Source organism: Castor canadensis, chromosome 15 (assembly GCF_047511655.1).
Source record: "Castor canadensis chromosome 15, mCasCan1.hap1v2, whole genome shotgun sequence".
NCBI lineage: Eukaryota > Metazoa > Chordata > Mammalia > Rodentia > Castoridae > Castor > Castor canadensis.
Window position 1 is genome coordinate 31,294,561 of NC_133400.1, and position 24,862 is coordinate 31,319,422.

At 44.6% G+C, this 24,862-nt stretch overlaps 1 protein-coding gene across 1 annotated transcript in view; it reads right to left on the bottom strand.

The window, feature by feature from the left end:
• Positions 1-7,804: 7,804 nt before the first annotated feature.
• Positions 7,805-24,862, bottom strand: part of Fto (FTO alpha-ketoglutarate dependent dioxygenase) — a 391,597-nt gene continuing 374,539 nt past the window's right edge. Inside the window, exon 9 of the mRNA XM_074055988.1 lies at positions 7,805-10,153. Within this exon, the coding sequence (XP_073912089.1) occupies positions 10,000-10,153 (154 nt within the window). The 3' untranslated portion in view covers positions 7,805-9,999. The remainder of the gene's footprint in view (positions 10,154-24,862) is intronic.

The window sequence follows — 24,862 nt, forward strand, 5'->3', positions numbered from 1 at the left end:
AAAGCAGGTTGTCTTTGGTGGCTTGGCTTTCTGGAGCTTTGCTGGGCCTAGATACATATACTGAACACTGTGGGATGTGGTGGTGCCCTCACCCCACTCTGGAGCCTGTGTGCTCCTTCCTGGGGTGCCTCCTCAGCCACCCTTTAATTCCAGACATAACCAGGATCTCTACAGACACCATGCCTGGACTGCCAGCTCAGACATCTGGGCCTCTCAACCTCAGTGCCATTTTGATCAAGTGTAGTTATTTGGGACACTAATTACATAAGCAAATTCTCCCCAGTGTCACCTACTCTATCTTGTCCTCTTGCCTGCTGTTCCACCACAATCATGGTCAACTCGCCTGACAGTACCAGCGCCATGGGAGAATTCAAGACATGGTGCAAAAGCAGGCGTGGCTGGACAGAGGTGAGAAGCACAGCTGGGAGGTAGAGCTGGGGCAAGGTTGGGGTAGACTGCAACTGCCTGTAAGCCATGGCCAGAAAACCCCAGGCAGGGCTAGGGATTTTTACAGCAGGGGATGGGGCTGACCAGGTTAATTTTGCTCTAGCAAAGAGTCAGCCGATGAGTGTTTAGTGCGTACCTGTTGTGCATCAGACAAAAGTTACCTGGAAATCGCTCATAAATAATGAATGATTCAAGGCTGTGAAACATTAGTGCTGTGCAATGTAATAAAATGACAGTAAGATTTGCTGCCATAACCTTTGCCCTTGGTCTTGGATTGTCTAATATGAAAACCAAATCTGACATGTAAAATTGTATTCACAAACACAAAACAAATGAAAATGATTCACCACGGAGTGAATTCCAGGTGAATCAGGGTTGTGGTGGCAAGAGAGTGGCAATCAGGGGCCAGGGCAGTCCTGGGAGTGTGGGCAGGAGGTGACAAGAACTCACCGTGCACCACAGGATGGGGATAAACGAATGGACAGTGGAGCTTACTCTGCAGCCTGCTCACTCCAGGTTCTTGGCTGCAATTTCATTGTTGGAACAGAAATGAGGGATTGGGAATTTCTTGATAGAGATTCTAAGACTGGGGACTTCTGGGCAAGAAGTCCAGCCCAGAATAAGAAGCAGCTGTGTTTTCTGACCTTTCCTATTGACACTTTATTTGGACCTGTAAGTTAAACAGTGTGGACCTGCCATCTGCTCAAAAAGTTCTGATCATAGGCAGATGACAACCTCCCCTAAGAAGATAGGACTGCAGGGCCCAGGGGCACTGGAGAAGATTCCTCATGGGCTGTTTAGAAGTTCCACGTGGAAGACTAGTGTTGAACCCCCTTGCCCACAGATCTGCCCCCTGCCCAGACAAGAGGCCTGGAGCTGAAAGCCAGCAGTGGCTCCTCCACCCTCTTGGGATGGCTTCCCTGGTCCCTTACTACCTAACTCAGGTGTGTTTAATTCAGACATAGCCTTGGTCTTTGCTTCTGACTCTATTTTGCTATTTAATAGTTCTTTTTTTGGCTGCTTTTTGTGGTCCTGAGGTTTGAACTCAGGGCCTTGCCCGTGCTAGGTAGGTGTTTGAACTACATCCCCAGCTCTTTTTTGCTTTAGTTTTTTTTCAGGTTAGGGTCTCACATTGTTGCCTGGGCCAACCTCAGTCCTCCTACATTCACCTTCTATGTAGGAGGTGTTACAGGCGTGTACCACCACACCGCTTAGTAACTCTTACTGCTTTTCCCATACTTCTTGACATGACTAGTTGGTTGGGATACCATGACAACACTTAGCATCGTAATTTATACTCATTGAACAAGTGCTAAGAACTAGGCATGACGTTAATCACTTTATACATGACCACAAGTCAACAATCCTCTGAGCGAGGTTCTGCATCATCAAACCTTTTCTGTGCAGGGCCGACAGCAATGTTTGAGGCTGTGCAGGCCTACAGCCCACTGTAACCACTTACCTGTGTTGTCACAGCAGAAAGCAGCCACAGACAATGTGAAAACACATGCCTGTGGCTGTGTCCTGATAAAACTTTATTTGATAACAACAGGCCATGGGCCAGATTTGACTGTGGGCTGCATTTCTGACTGCTGCTCTAGGTTTTACTGCCGTGACTCTTGCTTGACCTGGCAGGGTTCTGGAAGATGAACCTTGACAGCTTTGATTTTCATAACCTTGGCTGAGTTCTAAATCACCAAAACCTTGTAGGCCTTTGTGGTCCAAGGAAATAATCGATGATATACAAACTGCTCTCTAGACTAACAAAATTGTTCCTTTCTAGGCCAGAATTTGGAGGAGGAAGCCATTTCTGTCAGTGACCCAGAAACACCTTCCTCAACTGGCCTTAGGCTGATTTGGGAGCTGAGTTTGAGAATGTCCATACTTCTCCCTAAATCTCACCATGCATCAGACACTTGGAACCCAGTTTCTACAATTCACTTATAACAACTCTCTTGCCTGGACTTCAATTGCCCCATCTATAAAATGGGTATGATAAATGAACCTTCTCTTTGGGATGCAGGTCCTGGCAGATGGGGTAATTAATGAACTGCATCTTTGGCCCAGCCACTGTTCTCAGACTCTGCATTAAAATGAGCAATGGGCACCAAAGACTGGAAGGACAGGGAAGTGACATTTGTGGCATAGAGTATAGTGTTTAGGAAGGAACAACTTGGGTTTGCTGGATGAGTCCACTTGGGCTAAGGCTGAAAAGGAGAGCTGACATCAGCAAGAGTTAGCAGTATAGCAGCCCACAATGCTGCCTTGAGTAGCTGCCTCACCCGGCTTTTCCAAAGTACCTTCAGCTCAACAGGCCATGTCCAGCGCCATGTCCCCAACACAGCCACATCTGTTGCACTGTGCTGGGCAGTGACTTCTGCTAGCCCAACGTTGTCAAACTCACTTGGAGTTGGACCTCCGCTGGGCTTCATGCTTTCAGAAAAATCTCCCCCTCTGCCTTTCACGGGAGGTGCTTGGCAGGGCTGCCATGCCCATTCTCACGCACAGCTCACTAACGGGCGCAAAGAATGGGAGACGCTCCAGGAAGAACCAGCCACCAGGCCCAGTCTAAACCTCGGGGCACTCACGGGCCCTTTGAAAACTATCCACAGACAATTCGGGTGGAGTGAAACCGCTTCTCACAGAGGCCTGGCGACAGCACAGGGAGCCTGAGTCACACGCAGTTAGTCTCAAACCTAAGTCGCTGCTCACAGGGACTTCGAATATTATGTATAGAATATTAAAAACAATCACTGCGGCCCCAAATGATCTGATGGCCTTGCTTTGAGTGTATTCAAGATAATGGTGGCTCTAATGGCTTCTGACAGGCCATTCCATTGATGAAGGGGCACATATGAAATACATGGCCCACTAAACTCTGTTTTGATTTTGAGAAAAGAAAACTAAGCATACACAATGAACAGGGCCTGATTGTTCACATGTCACCCAGATCCCTCTTGCCTGACCCTGGTCAGAGCAGAGGAGGGCAGGACAATGGGAACCCTATATACCCGGCTACCCTGCTCCCAACTCTAATCAAGGTGTAATCAAGTGGAAATCCCTCTCTGAAGAGATGGGGGGCTGTGGGGAGGAGGTGGCAGTTTGCTGTGTTGGATGAGTTACCAGTGGTCACTTTTATTGCTCTAGGGATTGATTCATCCCTTGTCTAGCTGCGGGGGAGGAGGGTGTACATTCACTGAGCTTGCTCCAAAGTGAAAAATCCCACTCCCCCAATGGCAAGGGGCACTGGAACTGGGTGGGGGTGGTGGTTTTGCTAAGAAGCCATGAAAGCAAGGTCTCCTCTGGTGTGTTGGAGGAGTGAACACACACTACGTACCAAACATACCTGTGCTCAGGTTGGTCATGTTTTGCAGGGAGTAGAGCCTGGGGAAATGGAAGAGGAGACCTCCGCGTCATTCACTGTGGCTGTGCTGGTGTGAGATGCTCTGGCTGCTCATAGCTTCAAGAGTGAGCCATGGGCTACTCTCGCAGGATGGGCCTTGCCCCATCAGAAGTGATAAACAGGTGGAACTCCTTTCATTACCCATGAAAGTGAAACCGCTTGCATTATTGGATTTGTTTGTTTTGGGCTGTTTTTATTTATTTAATTTTGGTGGTACCAGGGTTTGAACTTACAGCTTTCTGCTTGCTAGGCAGGTGCTGTATTACTTGAGCACACCCCCATTTTGCTTTAGCTAGTTTTCTAATAGGGTCTCGAATTTATGCCTATACTGTCCTGGGCTGCCATCTATTTATGATTCCCATGTAGCTGGGGTGAGAGGCCTGTGTCACCACATCCAGCTTGTTTGTTAAGGTGGGGGGGGTGGTCTTGCTAACTTTTTTTGGGTGGGCTGGCCTGGAACTTTGAACCTTCCTATTTCCACCTCCTGAGTAGCTGGGATTACAGACATGAGCAACCATGACTGGCTCATTACTGCTGTTAATAGTAATCCCCCTTCTTTGGACTTGCATAGGACTTGAGTGTACACCAAGTTTCTTCAGATGCTTTCTCCATGGGGGAAAGAAAACTGCAGCGTGAACAGGACTGGGGTGCTTGCTCTGTCTTGTAGCCATTCTCTTTGTCTCAGAAGCTGGGACGGGCAAGCACCGGGGTACCTTCAACATCGGGTACCATGAAGTGTCTTTATTATTAACACCAAGCGAGACCAAAGAGGGGCCTCATGCCACAGTCACCAGCCAAGAGGGTTGGAACTATTCCCAGCACATAGGGTCTACTGCGCTTTTCCTAAACTTCCCACAGAATGACCTTGATCTTCTCATTCTCATCTGTGGGGCCCCCATTCCCCATCTCTCAGCAGGAAGCAACTGCATTTACAGATTAAAAGCAAAGGGAAAAGTGAGTGCTAGAAGCACTTCATTTGTATGGGTGTCATGTTTAGTCAGTGGCTTTTGTAAAACTGATGAATTTTGTCTAAAGGCAAGTGCAGACAGGCAAACAGATCTGTATCTGCTGTGATCCATTTAGCCTGACACACACGTGCAGAGGAACCACTTTGCCTCGATTCTTCAGGACTGATGAAAAGTAAATACGAACAAAGTCGTGAACTGCATCATTGGAAAAGAATCACCAGCTCTAATGCTGGGAGTTAATTAACGCTTCCTTCCCCTTGAAATAGGCTGACCCTGGCACTCGGACACTCAGAGTCAATAAACAATTGTTGTACACAGATCATCCATTAGAGGGTGATGGCAAGAATGTTTTTAAGCAAATCTAAAATTGCAGGGGTGACCTAATCCTGCTGTAGTAATGGGAGTACTAAGGGATCATTTTTCATAGTATCTCATTTATAAGCAGTTCCAGGCCTTCTGCCTAGGAAAAATGTGGAAGCTGTGATGGTCAAATGTGAGTTCAGGCTGATAACAAGCTATTCCTGTTAAGCAATCTCCAGTCTCTTTTTTTTAGTAACTATCAACTAGTTCGATCCGGGTACCACACTGATCATCAGCATAGTTTATATGTATGAGTGGTCACTGAACATGGACGATTGCACCATCCTCATTATATCAATGAACACCGAACACAGAGAGGGTAAGCGCTTTGCTTGAGTCACAAAGCTTTGATCACAGGAAGCTGGGTTAATCACAATAGCTGATACCTCCCTGGAGGCACTGCTGGAAGTATTTTACAAGCACATGAACTTGACTCTTCACCACCACCTTAGGTCACAGTTCCATTGCTCTTACTCCCATTTAGAAGACAGGGAAACAGAGGGGTGGGTAGCCTTAGGGCCACACACACCTGGAACCAGAGTAAAACTAGAAAGTCTGCCTCGAGAAGCCTCCACTGCCAGTCAGGATTCAGAAGGCTTGGGGAACCTGATGAATGTTAACAGGATGAGGATGGGGTTTGTTGGGGGGATTGGTGTTTAATGTAGGAGGATTTAGGTGGGCTATCAGGAAGAACTTGCCCTTGAAAGAAGGGATGGGAGCGGAGAGATCAGAACCCTTGCTGTGAGGATGGAAGGTTGTGGATGTGCACACTACCTTGTTCCTAAGACAGCTCCTTTCCTGGAGTTTCCAGCCTGGAATACTTGGGGTGAGAGAAGCCGTGAATCCCTTTCCCTGCCTCCCAAACACAGCTGCAGTCCTGGGCACCTCGGTGCCTTGCAGGAAGTCATTACGGGCACTCCTCCTTCCCACACTTGCGAAGCTGCCTGGTGGCAGTCATTACAACCCGCCTGCGCCTTCCCTCCCCTTTTATGGTTGTCAAATTGATTTCACCACTGAGATACCTATGGCTCCCAATGAAACTTAATTAAAAATACCATTTAATCACAGAGTAACAAAGGCAAGTGGGATAAACGGCATTACCACTTCAGTGCATTTTAATCCGCGCCGCTTCGCTCCATCTGAATCTGTTTGGATGAGAATTGCCTTTTCAAACCTGAATCCCCTTGTCTTCCGTGCACTTGCCTCTGACAGATCTCCAAAATAAACAGTATTTAGTGCGGCATGGGTCCAAATGTATGCAATTTGCCCAGTGGTAAAACCAGTCTTAACTAGAGCAGGGAGAAAAAATGTTGCATTGGAAAATACCTGCCCTTGGAAACACACAAAAATCTTCTCCTGAGTGAGCGTGTGGCATCCGTTAAACAGAATCACAATTCCAGCATCCTCCATTCAGTTAGTGGTTGCTCATTACTAAAACTGTGTCACAAGCGAGGCCTTTGCTGTCTAGAAAACTGTCCCACCTGGAGGCTGCCCAGAGAGCAGGCATGAATGTGTGTGGGGTGTGTGGATGCTGCTTCGGATAAACTCTGCAAATGGAGGTAACTCAGGTGCTCGTCACGGCATTCGTCCACCTGGTGAGATTCCCAGATGGGAAGCTGCTCCATTGCCCCCCTCCCCCCAGCTGAGCCGTGTGCCCCCACCACGACCCTTGGAATCCAGGGAGTCATGGACTCACCATGGAGATCACAAAAATGCCTTATCAAGCTACCCTGTGCCCACCTGTGTGAAGCCCTCCGTTTCTCAGGGCAGGTGAAATCAAACCCCAGAGTGGCTTCTGCCGCCCTGCATTGCTACCCTGCATTGCTCCTCTCTCCTCCTTGTTTTCTCTGCCTGGGCCACCGGGGGTCTTTTTCTCCCCCTTCCCCCCTCCCTGCCTCCCAACTGCTCCCCAGCCTAGGGGACCTTGTGCCCACTGTTCCCTCTCACAGAAAGCTCTTTCCTACCACCCCTCTGGCTGATCTATTAGCCTTTTTCTGTCACTGATTCCCCTCCATTCCCCAACCAGCTGGTTCCCATTGGAATCGGTATCCTGGACCTCCAGAAGCCAGAGGCACAGGAAGGTGGAGATGTGTCCTTGGCCCCAAGGGCTCCCCATGCCACGGGTCTGGAAGTACCTGGGGATGAAGGGGTCCCTTAGATCACTCTTCTCAGGACAACTGGGACTCCACAGCCAAGAAGGCAGGTGGGGACTAGTGCTGACCAAAGGTGGTCCAGGCCAGCCTGCCAACTCAACTCATCTCCTCTCATCTCTACAGGTGTGGGGGCCTCTGGACCCATGTTCCCAGTAACCTCCTGCCCCAGTTCACAGGGGAGGTGTAGGCCTTCCCTGGGTCACTGCCCTCACTACCACCTTTCCGTCAGCTCTCGACTCCTGTTCACCTGAGCACACATAAGCCTCAGCACACTGAGCTCCAAAAGCCACCATTTCTTCTGAAAAATGTGACATTGCCTTTCAGATTCAGTTAAGGCGGTGGCTTCTCCAACCCCTTGTACATCACCTGGCTATACCTGGAGAATCTGAGAACTGCCTCCATCCATCTGGGCTCCAACCAGGCCAGTCATGTGTGCCCACTTGCTGGTGTGCAAGGAGAAAGCACAGAGCCTCTTTGGTGTCATATTTGATCCTTTCACTATCTTTACTGTATATGAAGGTTTAATGGTGCACACAACTTACTAGTACAAGCAGCTCATGGGTACAATTCAATAGGGATACACATATAATGGGGTGAGCACTAAACATTACTGATTGCTACTACAGGGGTACAAGCAAGCAGGTTTGGAAAGTGCTGACATGAAGGGGGGGCAGGTGAGGGTTACAATAAATGATGACAGGGAGGAACAGGGTCGGTGGCAAACCAGAGGGTCATGGCTGCTCCAGAGCGGGAGGATACATTGAGATCTTGCCACGATAGGGTGGAGCCCAAGACTGCTAGGGGTTCGAGTTTTAGAGAATGTAGACATTTTTATTTTATGTGGAATCTCCCAAGTTTTAAATATTGGCACCTAATGAAATATAACAAAGAAGAAACACTATGGGGGCCTCCATAAAACACTGAGATAGTGTGTGGTGAGGGAAGTGGCCCAGTTGTGATGTCTGTGCCATGCGCTCCTTACCTACATTGTTTCTTTTAATCTGTGTAACCATCCTGCGAGGTAGCACAGCGCCTCTCTTTTACTGATGAGGAAATTGAGATCCAAAGACATTAGGGATGCAATCCAAGGTCTCAGAGACTCGAGTCTCAACACGATAAACCCTTGGCTACCTTGTGAAATGTGGCTTTTCTGCAGCTAACTCTGGGAATGAATATGTACCATGAACCAATGAGAACTTGATGGCAGGAAAGGGTTTGTTCTCGGTGCCCCTCTGCAGGGCAAAAGTCCCCATCTTCTAAACTACTGTGAACAGCTACATTGAAGTCGAGGGGCTGAGGAGAGGGGTTAACTGTTGTCACAATTTCTGGGGCCACTGAAGGGCAGGAGAAGCCAGAAAGGGAAAGATGTTTCAGGGTATCACAAGACCCACCAGGGATAGGGCTCAAGGAAGAGGGAGGAAAACATGTACATCAGGTCTGCTTATCACTATGTAGCAACACTAATATTTACTGGGTATTTAGACATGTGCCAGAAATTGTTTGAAGTCTGTAGCTAGATCATGTAATCTTTGTCTTGGGAGTTGGTGCCTTTAGCGTCCTTACTATACTGATGAGGGCACTGAGTCACAAGAGTATGCCAGAGGTCACAGAGCTAGTGGGAGTCGAATTCAGGCACTCTGGAACCACAGCCTAAGCTCAATATCTACTCTGCGTGATCTCCCTGAGGCTCCAATGTCATTAGGATAGGACACTGGGGGTATTTCAAGCCTCAGTGCTACCTGTCATTACCTATGAATGGGGGAATTCTACGAAAAAATGGTATTATGTTGGTTAAATCCATAAAGCAATGTAAATAGGGCTAGGTCTGTGTCATTGAACCAAGAAAACTGTAAATACAGAGGTTAGCTTTACTTTCCTTGTTAATGCCTCTCCATTCCCGTGTGTGGAGTGTAGAACTCAGGGGTCAGGCTTCTACTGAGCCTTGTCTTGGAGAAGGGAAGAGGCTTCTTTCAGAGTCACTGCTCTTTTCATTTCTTTCCCCCATGGGAACAGTGGCTACAGAGAAATGGATAAGGGAATGCCTGTTCTCCAACTTTATAGATGTATGATCCAAGAGGACTTCCCACAATGATGAAAATGTTCCCTATCTGTGTTGTCCAAAACAGTAGTCACTAGTCACATGTAGCTGTTAAGCACTTGGAATGTGGCCAGGGCAAATGATGAAAGAATTTTTCAATTAAAATTCAAATTGACTTTAAATCTGAGTAGCCACAGCTATCTAGCAGCTACTATACCTGATGGTGCAGCATCTAGGGGGTATGGTGAGAAACTGAATCTCTGCTTGCCCCACATGACTGGGTTCACTCCAAGACTCTGAGGTGGTTGGCTAAGGAGGAAAGTAGGTCAGGTTTGTTACAGCCTGGGCTCATCTCTGTTGCTACTCTTGGGGGCTAAAAGGCACCCACAAAAAAAAAATCCAAATGGATAATAGTTTTCTGGGGGAAGTTCTTGTTTGATAGCAAATTGGACTATAATACTGTGTCATTTTTCAACATTTTAATATTCACGGGCTTCATTCCCTAGCTGTTTTGAACTGGGACCAAGGTTCTACAAACTAAGGATGAGAAGTCTACACTGTGCTTGTCCAAGGTCAGAGGAGAAAAGTCAAAGATATCTTTTCCTCTTCTACCTAAGACTTGTGCTCCGTTTAGGGTTTTGCTTCCAGAAGCTGACCTCTGAGCTCCGACACGATGTCTGTGAGATCGAAGGGCAGAGGCATGGAAGGGTCATCCTTTTCCCAATATGGTCGACAGTCTGGTTTCTGATCCATTGGTAAAGTCCGTGCGATTCTGGACTGGCACCTGGAAGAATAAAAACAGGCAATTAAGCCATTGGGGGACGTTTCTAGAAGATCCAAACTCAAGGGAAACTTGGAGACAAACATTGGTAAGCGCTCTCCAAAACAATCTTCTGTGGTGATCATGGGAAGAATGAATTTGCAAGGCAGAAAGCAGGGGTCTCTAAGAAGAATTATTCCTTCTGGTGCTGGGGCTTTAATTTTTCTGATTCCCCGATTTGTATCATCTCGGGTGGCTTCAGGAAGGCCAATCATCAGGGAAATTCAGTTACTCTGCCTTTAAAATGGTGAATTATTTTTTCATTATCTCCACTGTTATTTAAAGTGTGTGATTAAGCCATTATCAGATTTAAATGTTTGTGGGATTTCAATGTATTACTAGATTACTGGGAAAGATTAAATTGAATTTACTGCATTAAAATGTCCAAGAATAGATTAAACAATATTACAGACTGGGATTGACTTTGGAGATCCTAGAGATTTACAAGTGTCCCAGCTTGCTGGGCTCAGAAAAAGGCACTCCAAGGAGAGAGTGGTTTATAAGGATATATGCAAATAGAGGTTAATAATCATTTCACTGATGAATAGATGGGGAAACTTTCACAAAATTAAATTAAGAGGCTAGCAAGAGTTAGTCCCTAAGGAAAACACTTAAATCATGGTTTTTATTAAATGGATTATTCATCAATAGTAGAGAAATTAATTATATGCAGCTAAATTATAGCCTCCTAGGAAAAAGTTGGGGCGACATCATCACACCTTGGCAGGCATTTACTTCTCAGAGAGTTGAGCTTATTTAAGAGGGCTGGGAAGGCTTTGTGGCTTTAGCTTTATTTATTGCAAAATGAGGACCAGAGAGAAGGAAACAATTTGCCATGCTCTTGGAGCATTTGGCAGAGCGCATGCACCAAGACCAAATGCAAGGAGCAAGCTTGGAGGAGCTGTATAGGAGCTCTGGTCCCTCTGAATTTTTCTCTAAATCAATTAAAAAGCAGTCATCCCCATTCCTCTGCCTGTGCAGAAATGACTATGAAGAGGTCAGAGGATGGAAAATCCTAGCCCCACTTGAGGCCTGATGGCAGAGAAGGTTTCTAACCGAAAGACGACATCTCCTCTGGGGAATTATTAATGGTGAGGGATCCCCAGGGGAAAGCACACTTCAACTTTACACCTATCTTTGCATGTGGTTAATTGCCATACCAGCTTCCCATGCACTCAATCCGTCGTACATTACATGCACCATTCCAATATATCTTCAGCTCTTTGCATCAGGCCCTGATAATAGCGTCTGTTAACATGTACTAAGTACTGTTATGTAGCACAGCACTTCATAAATAATAAGATTAGCTGACCTCAGGGCCCCAAGAAGAGTAATGTGTTTAAATGTTCTCATTATTTATTTAAAACAAGAATTAAAGCAACGGAAGCTGCTTCTGACAATCCTCTTAGCATAAATATTAAACTGTTTGCACTGATAAGCACACACTGCACGAAGGACAAGAGGGCGTGTTCTGCCGCCCACTTCACAAGAGGTGCTGGAGACCATGCTGCTCGCTCTGGTCCTTCTCAGGGTGTATCTCCACAGCTCTGGTGACAGTCTCTAAATCACTTGAAAGGGACGAGGGGACAATTAATATTCAACAGAGGCTGCGACTAATTACAAAGGAACTCTGCAAAGCTTTTTAAATTGCGCTTTCTCCCTGCCTCAGAATCATAGAGCAATGCTCAATTTGCTGGGTAGCGAAAGTTATTCCAAATTGAGCATTTCAATCTCACAGTGGATAAATTATCTGTGCACACATTATCCTGCTTGGCAGATTAAAGGGCTATGATAAGTGTCGATCCACCTAGAATATCATAAGGTCTGTAAAATGTCAATAGAGATGCGTCTTCACCTGTCAAATGGGGTTTACCTCCTTGCTTTGAGGAAGTATTAAAAATATGAAAACCCATGCAGAGGTCTGCCTGTGTGTGGAGTGTGCACTGCTCAAAGTCACTGGCTGTGCTCTTGGGCAAAGCTGTTCCCCAGTCTTCTGTCATTGCTCTCATCCAGGGACAGTGGGGAGGTATGGAGGGACTACCTTGTTTTCACGCAGGCTCAGAGCCTCTTTCCATGCTAGCATGAGAACCCTTTACTGAATTTCTTCAAGGCCTTAATTCAGCAATTTCAGGACTGCTGTAAAATTCTTCCTTTGATGTCCAGTGCTTCTTGCCAATTTCCAATGATAGTGACAGGGCCCAGCAGAGCCCTCACTGGTATTATTTACCTATAGATATTATTTACCTATGATAAAGGACAGACACCCCAACTCAAATTGTACTATGGGACTCAATATCACACTAGACCAAGGGACAGGAAAAGAAAGGGTGGAGAATGACCTGGAGGTATGCCCTCTTTAGGTTTTTATTTCTCTTCCTAAAATTGCTCATTCTGCCTTCTTGGACCTCAGTGTCCTAAGATGGGAGAATTGAGAGACTGTCACAGCATGGGTAAGGGTGTGGTCTCTGGGCTCCTGGGTGGCTGCTTCATGACAACTGGGACAGAGTCTTTACCTGGATGAGCCTTGGGTTTGTCTGTCAAGGGGATGATATAAACAATAACAAGAAGAAAGATGATACTCCAGTAGTCTCCTTTATCTGTGGGGTTGCTTTCTGTGCTTTCAATTACCCATGGTCAACTATGATCTAAAAATATTCAATGGAAAATTGAATAACTCCTAAGTTTTAAATTGTGCACTGTTCTGAGTAGAGTGCTGAAATCTTGTGTCATTCATGTCCATTCTGCCCAGGATGTGAGTCACCTCTTTGTTCGATGCAATCATGTTGTATATGCTACCTGAAGACATTATCATGGCTTGATGATCTAGAATCACTGGAAGCAGGTGATCCTCCTAACATCTCGTCAGAAGGTCAACAGTGACCTAAGGCTATGTCACAATGTCTATGTTACTCGCCTGGGTTCCTCTTATCACATGGGTGTTGTATCATCACACATCATTATCATCAGAAGGGTGAGTGTAGTACGAGATATTTTGAAAAAGAGAGAACACACATTCATGTAACTTTTATTACACCACTTTGTTACAACTGTTCTGATTTATTAGTTATTGTTACTCTCTTCCTGTACCTAATTTATAAATTAAACTTTATCATGGACATGTATGTATAGGAAAAAAATAGTGTGTGTATATATGACTAAATATATAGTTTTACATATGTAACTATATGTGGAAATAACCATAGTGTGTATGTGTGTGTGTATAATTACATATAGTTATATATCTTTGCTTCTAATAAAATTTCTATTTGGGATAAATCTCTACCCAAAAGCGAAGGGGATGCTAGTTCATCCACATTGGCCTTTGCAGGAAAATGGGTCAGTTTTCATGACCAGAGTGGATGATCTTTGTAAAAAATGTCAATAAGACTCCCCCCAACTCAGTGTCATTATCAAGTTCTATGAAACCCAGCTAAACAGTAAGAAAAACCCTGTTTTGATGCTTCTAGGGTTAGCAAGTAAACTTAGATTTTAAATTAGTAGCACTACTACTAGCAAAGGAAAATTATACATGTCTGTGTATAAACACACACACACACACACTTCATCTTGTTTCTTCTCAAGTTCACATTATTTCAATTCAAAGGATTCCAAAAGTCCCTTAGGTAGGAATGGTTCCTCTGAATGACCTAACGACAGAAGGAAGTGACCGGAAGGTGTCATACTGGTTAGCAGATTGTTCAGAGGTCCCCCGGCCCCCATCCCAAGGTGTAACTCATACGGGCTTCACTGCCCAATGATTTCCCCCAGGGCTGCACTTACATTTGGATGATCAAGATGGCAGCTACATTAGTGAACACTGGTCGCCATGTTAAAATTAACCACTTTAGCTAAAGTGTGTTAATTATGGGTATGCAAGCAGTCAATAAAAGGTTAATGCAAAAGTCAAAGGATAAATTTCTTCCCTTATTGCATGACTTCACAGACTAAATGACTAATATTATACTTTGTGTTTTTAATCAATAGGTTTTACAGTAATGTGCTGGCCATTGATTTTAAGAAAACATACACTGTCTTCTTTCTTGTCCCTAAAGTTTGCAACAAATAAAGAAGGACAGGTAACACTTCCATTACTCTCGAGGCAATGATAAAGATTTCAGGAGAAATGGTTCTGCTAATAGATTCATCAGGATAAACAAGCTTCATACACACACACACACACACACACACACACACACACACACACACACACACACACTAGAACTCCATGGAGAAATATTGCTAAGTACAGGGCAAAAGAAGATAAGAAAAATGAACCACTAAAAGAGGAAAACAACTGCTGATGAAAATAACAATGACATTTTGTATGCTGGTTGAATGTCCCAAAGAATCTCAATACACAGCATTGTTTTATTAGACTTTCACAATCACCTGGGAAAGAGGACAGAGGCTGGTATTTGGATCCCATTTTGCATGAGGGTTGCTTACCTAATGTAAGCAGAATAGCTGGGCCAGGCTGGGCCAGACCCCTGGACCTCTGGCTGGCTGCCATATCTACTACATTTCATCTTCTTTGGGGATTTCCATTTGGACTAAAATGGATCCTGTTCATTGACCACTTAGCTATTCTTGTCAAATTTAGGTATTTCAGAGATTCCAAACCATTTTAGGAGCAAAACCAGTAAAAAAAAAAAATGTTGTTTTGTTTTGTTTGTTTGTTTGTTGGTTTCTATATTTTTTGTTCTAGAAGGATTATCATTTTGGCAAATGACTGATAATCCTTATTTTTCTTCTTTTCATGCTAATGACTTTGAGGTTCTTATAACACAAGCATGCATTCACTACAGAAATACAAAATAGATGACGGTATCTTCATCTTTAAAGGGCATGGACCATCTCTAGTTATACTCCCAGGGCAAGCTTGAACAAAATATCATCCATTCTTCAACTGTTACCTGAAGTCCATATTCCCCTGCTTCACTTGGCTATGTGAAAATAAGATCAAATAATGTACATGAAAGTGCTCCAAAATATGTCAAGTACCACATTAATATATAATTATGCCTCAATGGCCCTTTTCCAACAGGATATACATTCTATTTTAAAACATAGCTGTTCATGCAATATTATCCAGAAGGGTTTATAACACTTGAAAATAAAAATGAAGTAAATGCCACATCTAAAGGCAAGAGAAGTTCAAACTAACAACTTCATCAGAAAATATTCAATAACTAAAAATGTCTATTCTTCTTCAATTCAGGTTTTCTTTTTTTTTTTTTTTAATCTATAGTAAGGAGCTGACAGTCACTCTGGCTAATGTTAGACAGAGGTCTATTTTGGGGTATTGGTTATGTGGGATGCAGTCCCTGAAACAATGCAAGCCAGTCTCAAGGCTTAAGAGGCCTCAGATCTACATTAACTTACAAAACCTAAGTGCAGGGGTTCAGCATGAAAACAGCAGTGCATAGAGACATAAAGGCACAGCAATTCTCTCAGGCCTCATGCTTTGGGAGGAGCAGGAGATCAACATGGCACCCAAATATCTCTGCTTCATCCAGCCTTCCTGGACCCCTAGAGTCAGAGGACCTGCCATGTAGGGTGATTCCAGTGTTTAAAGGTGAGCATTTTTCATCTGATATGGTTATCAAAATCCCTGACAGCACTTTCTATATAACTTAGGGTATTTTCATATAACTTTGATCTCCATGATGTCTACCTTAACCCCTTTATTTAAAGTCTAACTTTAGGGAAGAGGCCATTCCATGCTTTGTTCCAAACAGTTCTTTCCAGTCCATAGTGAGAGAGCACGCAGTCCACTTTGTAGTAATCTTGCCCTTGACACCAAATCTTCTGAAAAGAATGAGGTAATGAACTGATTCATTGGCCATGGGAAACTTTACAAAGAAATAGCCACTTTGTACTACTTATATCTACCCTCATGTTTACTTTGACAAAGATGGGTTTATAAAACCAGGCTGTGAACTTTGTATAACTCAGTTTACCTAATGCAAAATCACTAAGCTAAACCAACTCCTAAATGAGTCAACAAAAGACATGTTCATTCTCTCTTTGAAAGGCTTTTAATCTCTTGCCTGTATACTACATGTTAATGTTTCCAGATCAGTAAAGTCAACACATATCAGAGAGGGAGTAAAAGGAAAAGCCAAACTTGCTCACAGGTCAGCTCTTCCCCCTCCTAGTCAATAGGCCTTTCTAGCAGGTAGTACTATTCAAGCACCACCATGTAAGATGTTGAGCTTGACTTAAGTTGTACTGCCTACAAATCTACTTTGGGGTCTAACACTTCTGGGAAGGAGTGAGGAGTCTGAAACAAGGTAGTCTATTTAGATGCTTTAAAAATGCTTTGACTACCAAATATAACAAAAATGCTTTTGAACATCAAGTTGATGCCATATAGTCACATGGATAACTGAGTACTTTCCAAGAAATGTTAGGCATTCAGCACGGATAACCCTGCTGTCTGGATCTTGGAAAAGCAGTCAACCTGTTGCTAGAGTGCCTACTCTACTGCTCTGCTCACGTGGAGAATGAAATAGTACAAGTGACATCCACCTGCCGTAACTGGCTTGTGTTCTCCACATTTGTTTAAACCCAAAGGCATTCCTGTATAAACGATGGTTGTCATAGCTCCCACTCTTTTTCTTCAGCAACTGAGTGATTTATAATTTGTCTGAAATACAATATTAACAATACTATATAGCACAATAACCGTAAATGTCATGATTTGAACATGAAGTATCCCCCAAAAGCTTATGTGTTGAAGGCTTGGTCCCCAATACAATGTTCAGAGGTGGGGTTTTGGAAAGTGAGTGGATCATGAAGGCACTGACCTTGTCAATGGATGAATTCATTGATGGATTCATAATTAAATGGACTATTGGGGATGGTGGAGAAACAGGTCACTGGGGGTGTGCCTTTGAAGGGGATATCTTGCCTCCAGCCTCTTCATCTCCCTGCCTCACCCTGCTTTTTGGTCTCTGCAAGGTGAACAGCCTCCTCGGTCACATGATTTTACTGCTATGATGCTCTGACTCAGCACAGGCCAACTGCAATGGAGCCAGGTGACCATGGAGTGAAACTCTGAAACTGTGAGCCAAAAGAAATCATTTCTCCTTTAAGTTGTTTATGTCACGTATTTTGGCACGGTGATGAAAAATTGACAAATAAAATACATATCACTTTTTTTTTTTTTTTAGGAGATTCCAAAAGAGATTTCCTTTGATAAGGGCTTCCTGTCCTCCTGGCTTATGGACCCAGGGCCTCTTCCCACTCGGAATCACTGCTGAGAGTTCCACTGGCCTATGGAAAAGTTTCTACCAAGAACAAAGGACTATAGAGTAAGTGATAAAGGTGCTCAGATAACACCTCCAAGAGGCCACTGATTAAGAGAAGGAGATCAGAGCTTCTTGCTGTTATAAAAGTCAGGGACACTTTTGACCAGCCAGTTCTACTCTTTCTTTAGGGGCCGGGAGAAGTGTCAGGCCCCTTCCCCTCCTACTGCAGTATTTGCAGTCTCCACCATGGCTCCTTCCCACCCACATGATGCTCACAGCATCCCTTACTCCTGTCCCTCTGAAAACTGTCCTGGAAGCTTAGTGGAGGTTTTGGTTGCCATGGGAGATACAATAAAGTTATTCTACTTCATGCTAGCCTTTCCAATGACATCTCCTCTTAGATCAAAGGCATAGTACTAATGCTCATAAAAACATTACAGATAGCCAATAACAAATATCGAATGCCAGGTATTCAGTACATTTTCTAATCTAAATGAAAACTGAAGCCCAGAAGATTAATTAATCCAGCCAAGCTTTCTTAGTCAAATAAGGGACTGAGTCAGGATTTGAAGCTAAAATTGGCTGACTACAAATGTCAAGCTCTATTTACCATTCCAAAATACTGACATCAAAAGAATCATTTTGGGCCCTTGTTAAAAATAGTTTCCCAGGCCAGGCATAATTTCAGATACTCAGGTGGTGGAGATAGAAGAATTACAGTTTGAGGTCAGCCTGACTGAGCAAAAGTTAGCGAGACCCTATCTCAAAAATAAGCCTGGCATTGTGGAATACACTTGTAATCCCAGGTACCCTAGGATGGGCTGGGGAGGTAGGAGGATTGTGGTTGAAGGTGGGCCTGGGCAATAGCTAAAGACCGTGCCTGAAAAACACTGGAGAGTGACTCAAGAGGCAGAACATTTGCCTAGCAAGCATGAGACTCTGAGTTCAAAGCCCAGTGCTACCCCTCAAAAACATTTTTCACCCCCAAGTAAGGCTATCCAGAGGAAGGTTCTGAGAATCTTAGTTTTCATAAGTGACTCAGGATCAGGCCAGCAGGTAGACAATGTACGATGCTAACCTGCCCCAAAAGATCACAAAGATGCTGAAGCTAGGTTGTGGTGAGGGGCTGAACAGGTGTCTTTGGGTCTATAAAGAACCAACACTGGGCTCATTTCCATTTCAGAGGAAACCAGACTCAGGTGTGGCTCCTGGGTCCAGCACATAAGCAGGTCCCCTGAAGTCCTCCTCACTCCCTTAGGGAGGTTCCAGGCAGGGCCCTAGAACCACTTAATATGTGAGACTGCTTGGCCCACCACTGGGGTGTAAATCCAAGAGGCAGAAGGTTGAGAAGGATTTACCACGGGTTCTTTTGCCGGCTTGTCAGTTACATAATAAAGTGGTGAATGGGCTTCCTTGACAGCTGAACATTTAGGAGCTGCTGACCTTTGATCTCTGGTCATATGATAAGGTCACCTGAAACTTGCATGGCTTCTACCTGCCCAAGGGTAACAATATAAAGGTCAAATGTGCTGGCCAGTTCTATGTATCAGGTCTGAGGCAGCTTGGTTGGGAGCTTTAGGAGTGGCGGGGTTGTGTTCCCCAGCACACAAAGCTGGGGAATAGCTACAGAAATGAGCTCAACAAAAGATATACAATTTCAAAGCAGTCTAGAGTAACTTTTCTTGCAAGGGAATAGAATGAACTCATTATTTTTAAAGGGCAACAATGAAAACAAACACTTTGGAAGAAAATATATTCTGCTAGTGACTCAGCCATTGGGAGGGAAAGTGTACCGGCGTACGACTTAATGAGTGATATTGATGCTATACCTGCAACGTGGCAGAAGGTCCGATTGGATGCAATTACTGGAACAGAATCCCCTCTGGGTAGTATCAAGCCCTCCATTCAGCCATGGAATACCATCTCTCCACTGTCCTCTGTCAGCACAGTATTCCACAAAGGACCATGATTGACAAAAGATAACCCTTTCCAAATTTGATGACTTCCCTCCCTGTTGCTTGAAACTCAAATCAAGTTTGCATGGGACAGTCTCAAACTTCAGAAAGATTCCAGAATAACTTATGATTAGAAATTCAAGGCCGCTGAGGTTTTTTAGAGGCACTGTAACATTTGCAAAAACATTTTTTCCTGCAAATCTAAAGATCTCACTTTTTCAGTGTTTGGTTAAATTGCATTTACTTAGAATCAGATACTAGCAATCACATGGGTAATGCATGTGGTTATGAAAATGGAAGCTAAAAGCCATTGGCATTGACTTCCAGAGCCTAGAAACTTCATAGCTGGTGGAAGCAGCAGACATTACAGAAAAACCTGACTTACACAATGGGTTTGTTTTGCTACAAAGCATTTTCCCCTGCAAAGTAAAAGCCCGACAGACAGACAGACTGCTATAGAAGTATAATCCAGGCCTACTCCTCCTGAGAGATGTGCAAAGCAAAGGACAAAAGCGAGCAGAATAAAAGGCCAGCTGTTGTGGCTTTGGGACGCTCATTTGAGTTATAAGCTGTGAAATAAATTTAAGTTGATGGTTCTCCCATCTGCTCACCTGTCAGTCTGCCACTGCACTGCTGCTTTTAGAAATCTTTCCGTGTAACCTGCCTAATTGGTGTTTGGATGCTGAGAAATTTTGCTTGAGTTTTTTTTAACCTTATTTGGAATTTGAGGCTACTGGGGTCCTCACTTCTCTCCTTTTCCTTACATTCACTAAAAGGCCATCAGCACTTACAGTAGAAAACTCGGTGGCATTCAATACCAGATTCTATGATGTGACTCAAACTCGGTACTAGAGAGAAATTAGTGGGTCAAAGAGATGTACATCAGGTAGACTTGGGGACCCAGCTTATCAAGGACATGCCAGTCTTCTGATAAATGCTTTGTACTTGTTTAAAAATTGAGTGAAAGTCAAATTTTTCTCAGTGTGTTGGTGCACACCTTATAATCCCAATACTCAGGAGGCAGGAGGATGACAAAGTTCCAGGCCAGCCTGGTCTATATATAAACCCTGGCCACCCACAACACCCCCACTCCCTGCAAAAGGCTGTGGGTCAGGTGCAGTGATCCCACCTGTGATCCTAGCTACTCAAAAGATGGAGCAAAAGAAGACTTCAGTTTGAGGCCTGGAGAAGCAAAAAGTTAGCAAGACCCCACCTCAGCAAGTAAGTTGGATGTGGTGTCATGAGCCTATAATCCCAGCTATGTGGGAGGTACAGGTATAGGTCCTGGGCTGGCCCTAGGCAAAAACACAAGACCCTATCTGAAAAATAACTTGTAAAAAAAAAAAAAGCCAAAAAAGGCTGGAGGAGTGGCTCAAATGTTAGAGTGTTTGCCTAGCAAACACTTGTGAGGCAGAGATCAGGAGGATCAAGGCTCGAGGCCAACTCTAGCAAAAAAGTTCATGAGACCCCATTTCAACAAATGGCTAAACACTGTAGTACATGCCTATCATCCCAGCTATTTGGGAAGCACAAATAGGAGGGTCAGGTTCCAGGCCGGCCCAGCATAAAGCAAAACAGCCAGAGCAAAAAGGGCTGAGGGCATGGTGCAAGTGGTGGAGGCCTTCCAAGCAAGCGTGAGGCCCTGAGTTCAATCACACCTAGTACTGCCAAAAAAAAAAAAAATATATATATATATATATATATATATATATATATATATGTATACACACACACACACACACACAAACTTTATATAGAAAAGTTAGTTTACTTCTACATATGTTATCTCACATGGTCCTCAAAGCGTTACCTGTTTTGGAGATGAAGTGGAGGTCTTGCTCCAGGTCTCATGGCCAGCATGTTACATTGTGGGACTAGAATTTAGGTCACTCCTAACTCCAGCACTGTGCCTGGGAGAACTGGAAATACCATCAGCCACCCTCACTGATTCATAAACTGTATCTGCAGTAAGTTGTAATCCCTCAAGGTGACACACATGTCTCAGACTCCACAACCTCCTGGGCACTGGTCCACTAGCCAGAGCCCACGGACTCTTTAAACTGCCTCTTTCTTCCCAGGTAGAAATAATAAACAGCTCCACCTGCCATGGACATTTTATGATTGGAATAGAGTTAAGCTTTGGGTAGCTCTTCTGTAGAAGGAAAAGAAGCCAACATTGTAGTACTTGAGACCGCTTCTTAACAAGCTTCCTGAGTTCTGAAGATGTCCTAAGTGTTTTAGCCTTAAATCCAAAGCCAATCTGCTTCATGCCCCCAGGAACTGAGTGACACTATTTCTACGGCTGACATTTGGAAATATCAAAATTGTGTTTACTCACATAAATATTGATGCCACTGGGTCTGTGATCAATATGTATGGCAACACCATATTGCTTACTAAGTATCTACTGATAAAGTCAGGATTTGGGCAGAAGGATTTGAAGGAGTTCTGTTACTGCTCACGATACTCCGTTCCTCACTCACTCAGTAAATATTTACTACAGAATCTAGAGATACAGTAGTGAGCTAGACAAGGTTCCAGGGTTTGTGGAACTTACATTCTGGTGGGAACAGACAGACAGTAAACGAGTGCTTAAAGAAGATGAAAATTATCTCTAGTTCACATTCAAGAAGTCTGAGGAGGTCACATGAAGGCGGTCAATGGATATAGAACCCATCCTGCTCCATCTACTGTTTTGCTCTGCTGTCCTTAGCAGATGGCTGTCATCCTTGAGGTCACCTGTGGGCCCAAGATGTTCTAGCCACCATATGTGAGTCCTAGGGTGGGGAGCAGGAGAAAGGAGAGGGGTAATAATCTGCCCTTCCTCCCTCTTTCCAAGGAGAACAGTCAACCACTTTCATCTGTACCTCAGCAACAGGCACTTAATCACTGGGCTGAAAGGCAAGTGTGGTTTTTTTAGCCTGCTCATCAAAACTGAGATCCTATGCTAAGGAAGAAGGAAGGAATGGAGATGAGATGCAAAAGTAGTATTTTTTGCCATATGATATAAGCAAATAAATATTATGATAATTTTTGCAAGTCAAAGGGGCAAATAAATAAAACAGTGAATGGAGAGGTGGGGGAGGGCTCTGGTCAGGATGGCTGTAGGATGTGTCTGCTTCAAGTAAGGACAGCATGGAGGCCACGGTGGCTGAAGGAGGGTGAGGAGGTGGGAGGGAGGAGATGGATTGGTGATGCCTAGGATCTTTGGAAGGTGCTGTAAAGACCAGGCTTTTCCTAAGTGATATAATCTTTGTCCCAGTTCATTGAAGGCCTCTGGATTCCTTTAGGGATTGGCTGTTTCCTGAGGGGAAATGTCTCTGCTCCCCCCACCTGGAATTGGTTTAATGAAGCACAGTGCCTTTCTTAAATCTCCCAATGCCTCTCTGGGGCTGAGAGGGAGGGAGGGCTCTGAACCTTATCACCCCGATGACTGTGATGCATTGTCCCCTATGTATAGAACAGTAGAGAAGAGATGATGCAAAAGCCTCCTGGGTCCCTAAGACTACCTGATGCACATCTCCAGAACTCAACTCACATCCCCTGGCACTGGTCTGGTTCTATTCCGTGCTGGTGCTGTGGATTGAGGCTGAGGAAGAAGGGAGACCCCATATGGGAGCCATGGAACAAGCTTTTGGAGGCAGAAATGGGTTTGCTTCTAAAATGACTCAGCTTGAAAGGAGTTTTTGCTTATTTATTTGTTGGTGGCACTGGGGTTTGAACTTATGGCTTCATGCTTGCTAGGCAGGCACTTTACCACTTGAGCTACTCTACCAGTCCCTTGAAAGGAGTTTTTAAAAAAGAGAGAGCAGACCATATTCTAAAATTCTGAGGCTGAGGCAGGACGATGGAAAAGTTCAAGGCCAGCCTGGGCTATATAGCAAGACCTTGTCACAAAAAACCAAATCTAACAAACAAACAAATTATAAAATCAACTGAAGATTTTTTTGTGTTGCATCTGGTGACTCTAGCACTGAGCAGCACCCACAGGAGCCTTGGGAAGGAAGGACAAATTGTAAAGAGATGGCCCTAGAGTTGCAGTACAACCTCCAAACTTCAGGTTAACTGGGTAGATTAATTAATCCATCATCATAACCACCCTTCCCACCCACCAGAGACAAGTCATTATCTATAGGGCAGGGACAGTCTCACACCTCAGGGCCGTAGAAGCTTACCTCATCCTCCCAGTGACAGTGTTGGCTGGTAGGGTGACCTTGGAAAGGGCACTTAAGCAGCATTTTCTTATCTGTCAAGCTGAGACAGCCACAGAGTCCAGGAATCATGTCTGAAAACACTGCATCAGCCACCTCATCCCACAGCCCCCTGGTTCCAGGAAGAAGGCTTTTCCCACACAAGTGAGTGAGCCCACACTGTCTGGTAGAGTGGGTGGGGCAGAAGTGACAGTGGCTCTGACACTGTGGGCCCTCACTGTGAATCCCAGGTGCTTTCTCATTTGCCAAAATTCAGAAGGTCGTAAGGAATCAAAGGATGACATCTGCTTGTGCAGAATGTCATTATAGAAGAGTCTGGGAACACAAGGGCTGTTACAAGTCACCTTTCCAGCTCCTGAAAACAGGTCCATTAGCAAGGAAGCTCTGCTCCTTACCAAGCACAACAGGAGGGGGGTCAGCTGGGAAGGGGCCAGGGCTCAGTGATGAGATAGGCCAGCACAGAGAGGACTTGATTAGCTGCTGTGACCTCCTGCCCCATGCCTGGCCTGCCAGGGAGCCAGGTTTCTTTGCAGACTGCTAAGTTAGAATTTACATTTTTTGGAAGAACAGTTCTGCAGGTGAGACCACCGGGGAGTTGGCTTTGACTGCTGTACCCAGGCCCATTATGCTTCTTCCACTAACCTAGCGGATAGGTTAGCTCAGGCTGCAAGCCATGGGGAAAAGTCGCTGCTCCTGATTTAAAGTGCTCTTTCTAGCTCAAGACTGCCCAAGGGTACCAGCCAGTAAGTTCCAATGCACGGTATGGAAGGGCCATCAGTCAGCAGCCTGCTTGTGTGGTTGGAAAGGTAACAGGACAGCACTTCCTTCCCAAATGGTACTTGCTCTAGCCATAGACCAATGTCAGAAGTTCTACTGTTAATTCATTTTTTCAACTGGATGGGGGAAAAAGAAGGAAAGGTATTTTAAATGCAATGACTTCTAAGGGGATAGTATTTTAAGTCACCTTGCAGATAGACAGGGCTGTTCCTGGGATACCAGGGAAGCACATGAGCTCTGTGTTCCCTGGGGTGGGAAGAGGAGGAAAACTTCTGTCCAGTCTCACTGAGGGCGGGCCCTGCGAGTGGGCTTCTGAGAGGGATTCATTCAGGAGGCCAGGAGATACTAATAGGAGCAGCTTAATTGGTTCCAAGTTAATGTCCTTTTCCAGTTGTTCTCGGTAAGTGCCTCGGAGTTATGGTCACTAACTCTTTTCAAATGATTTATAAAGTTTGTTCCCAGGAGAAAGGTCTTTGG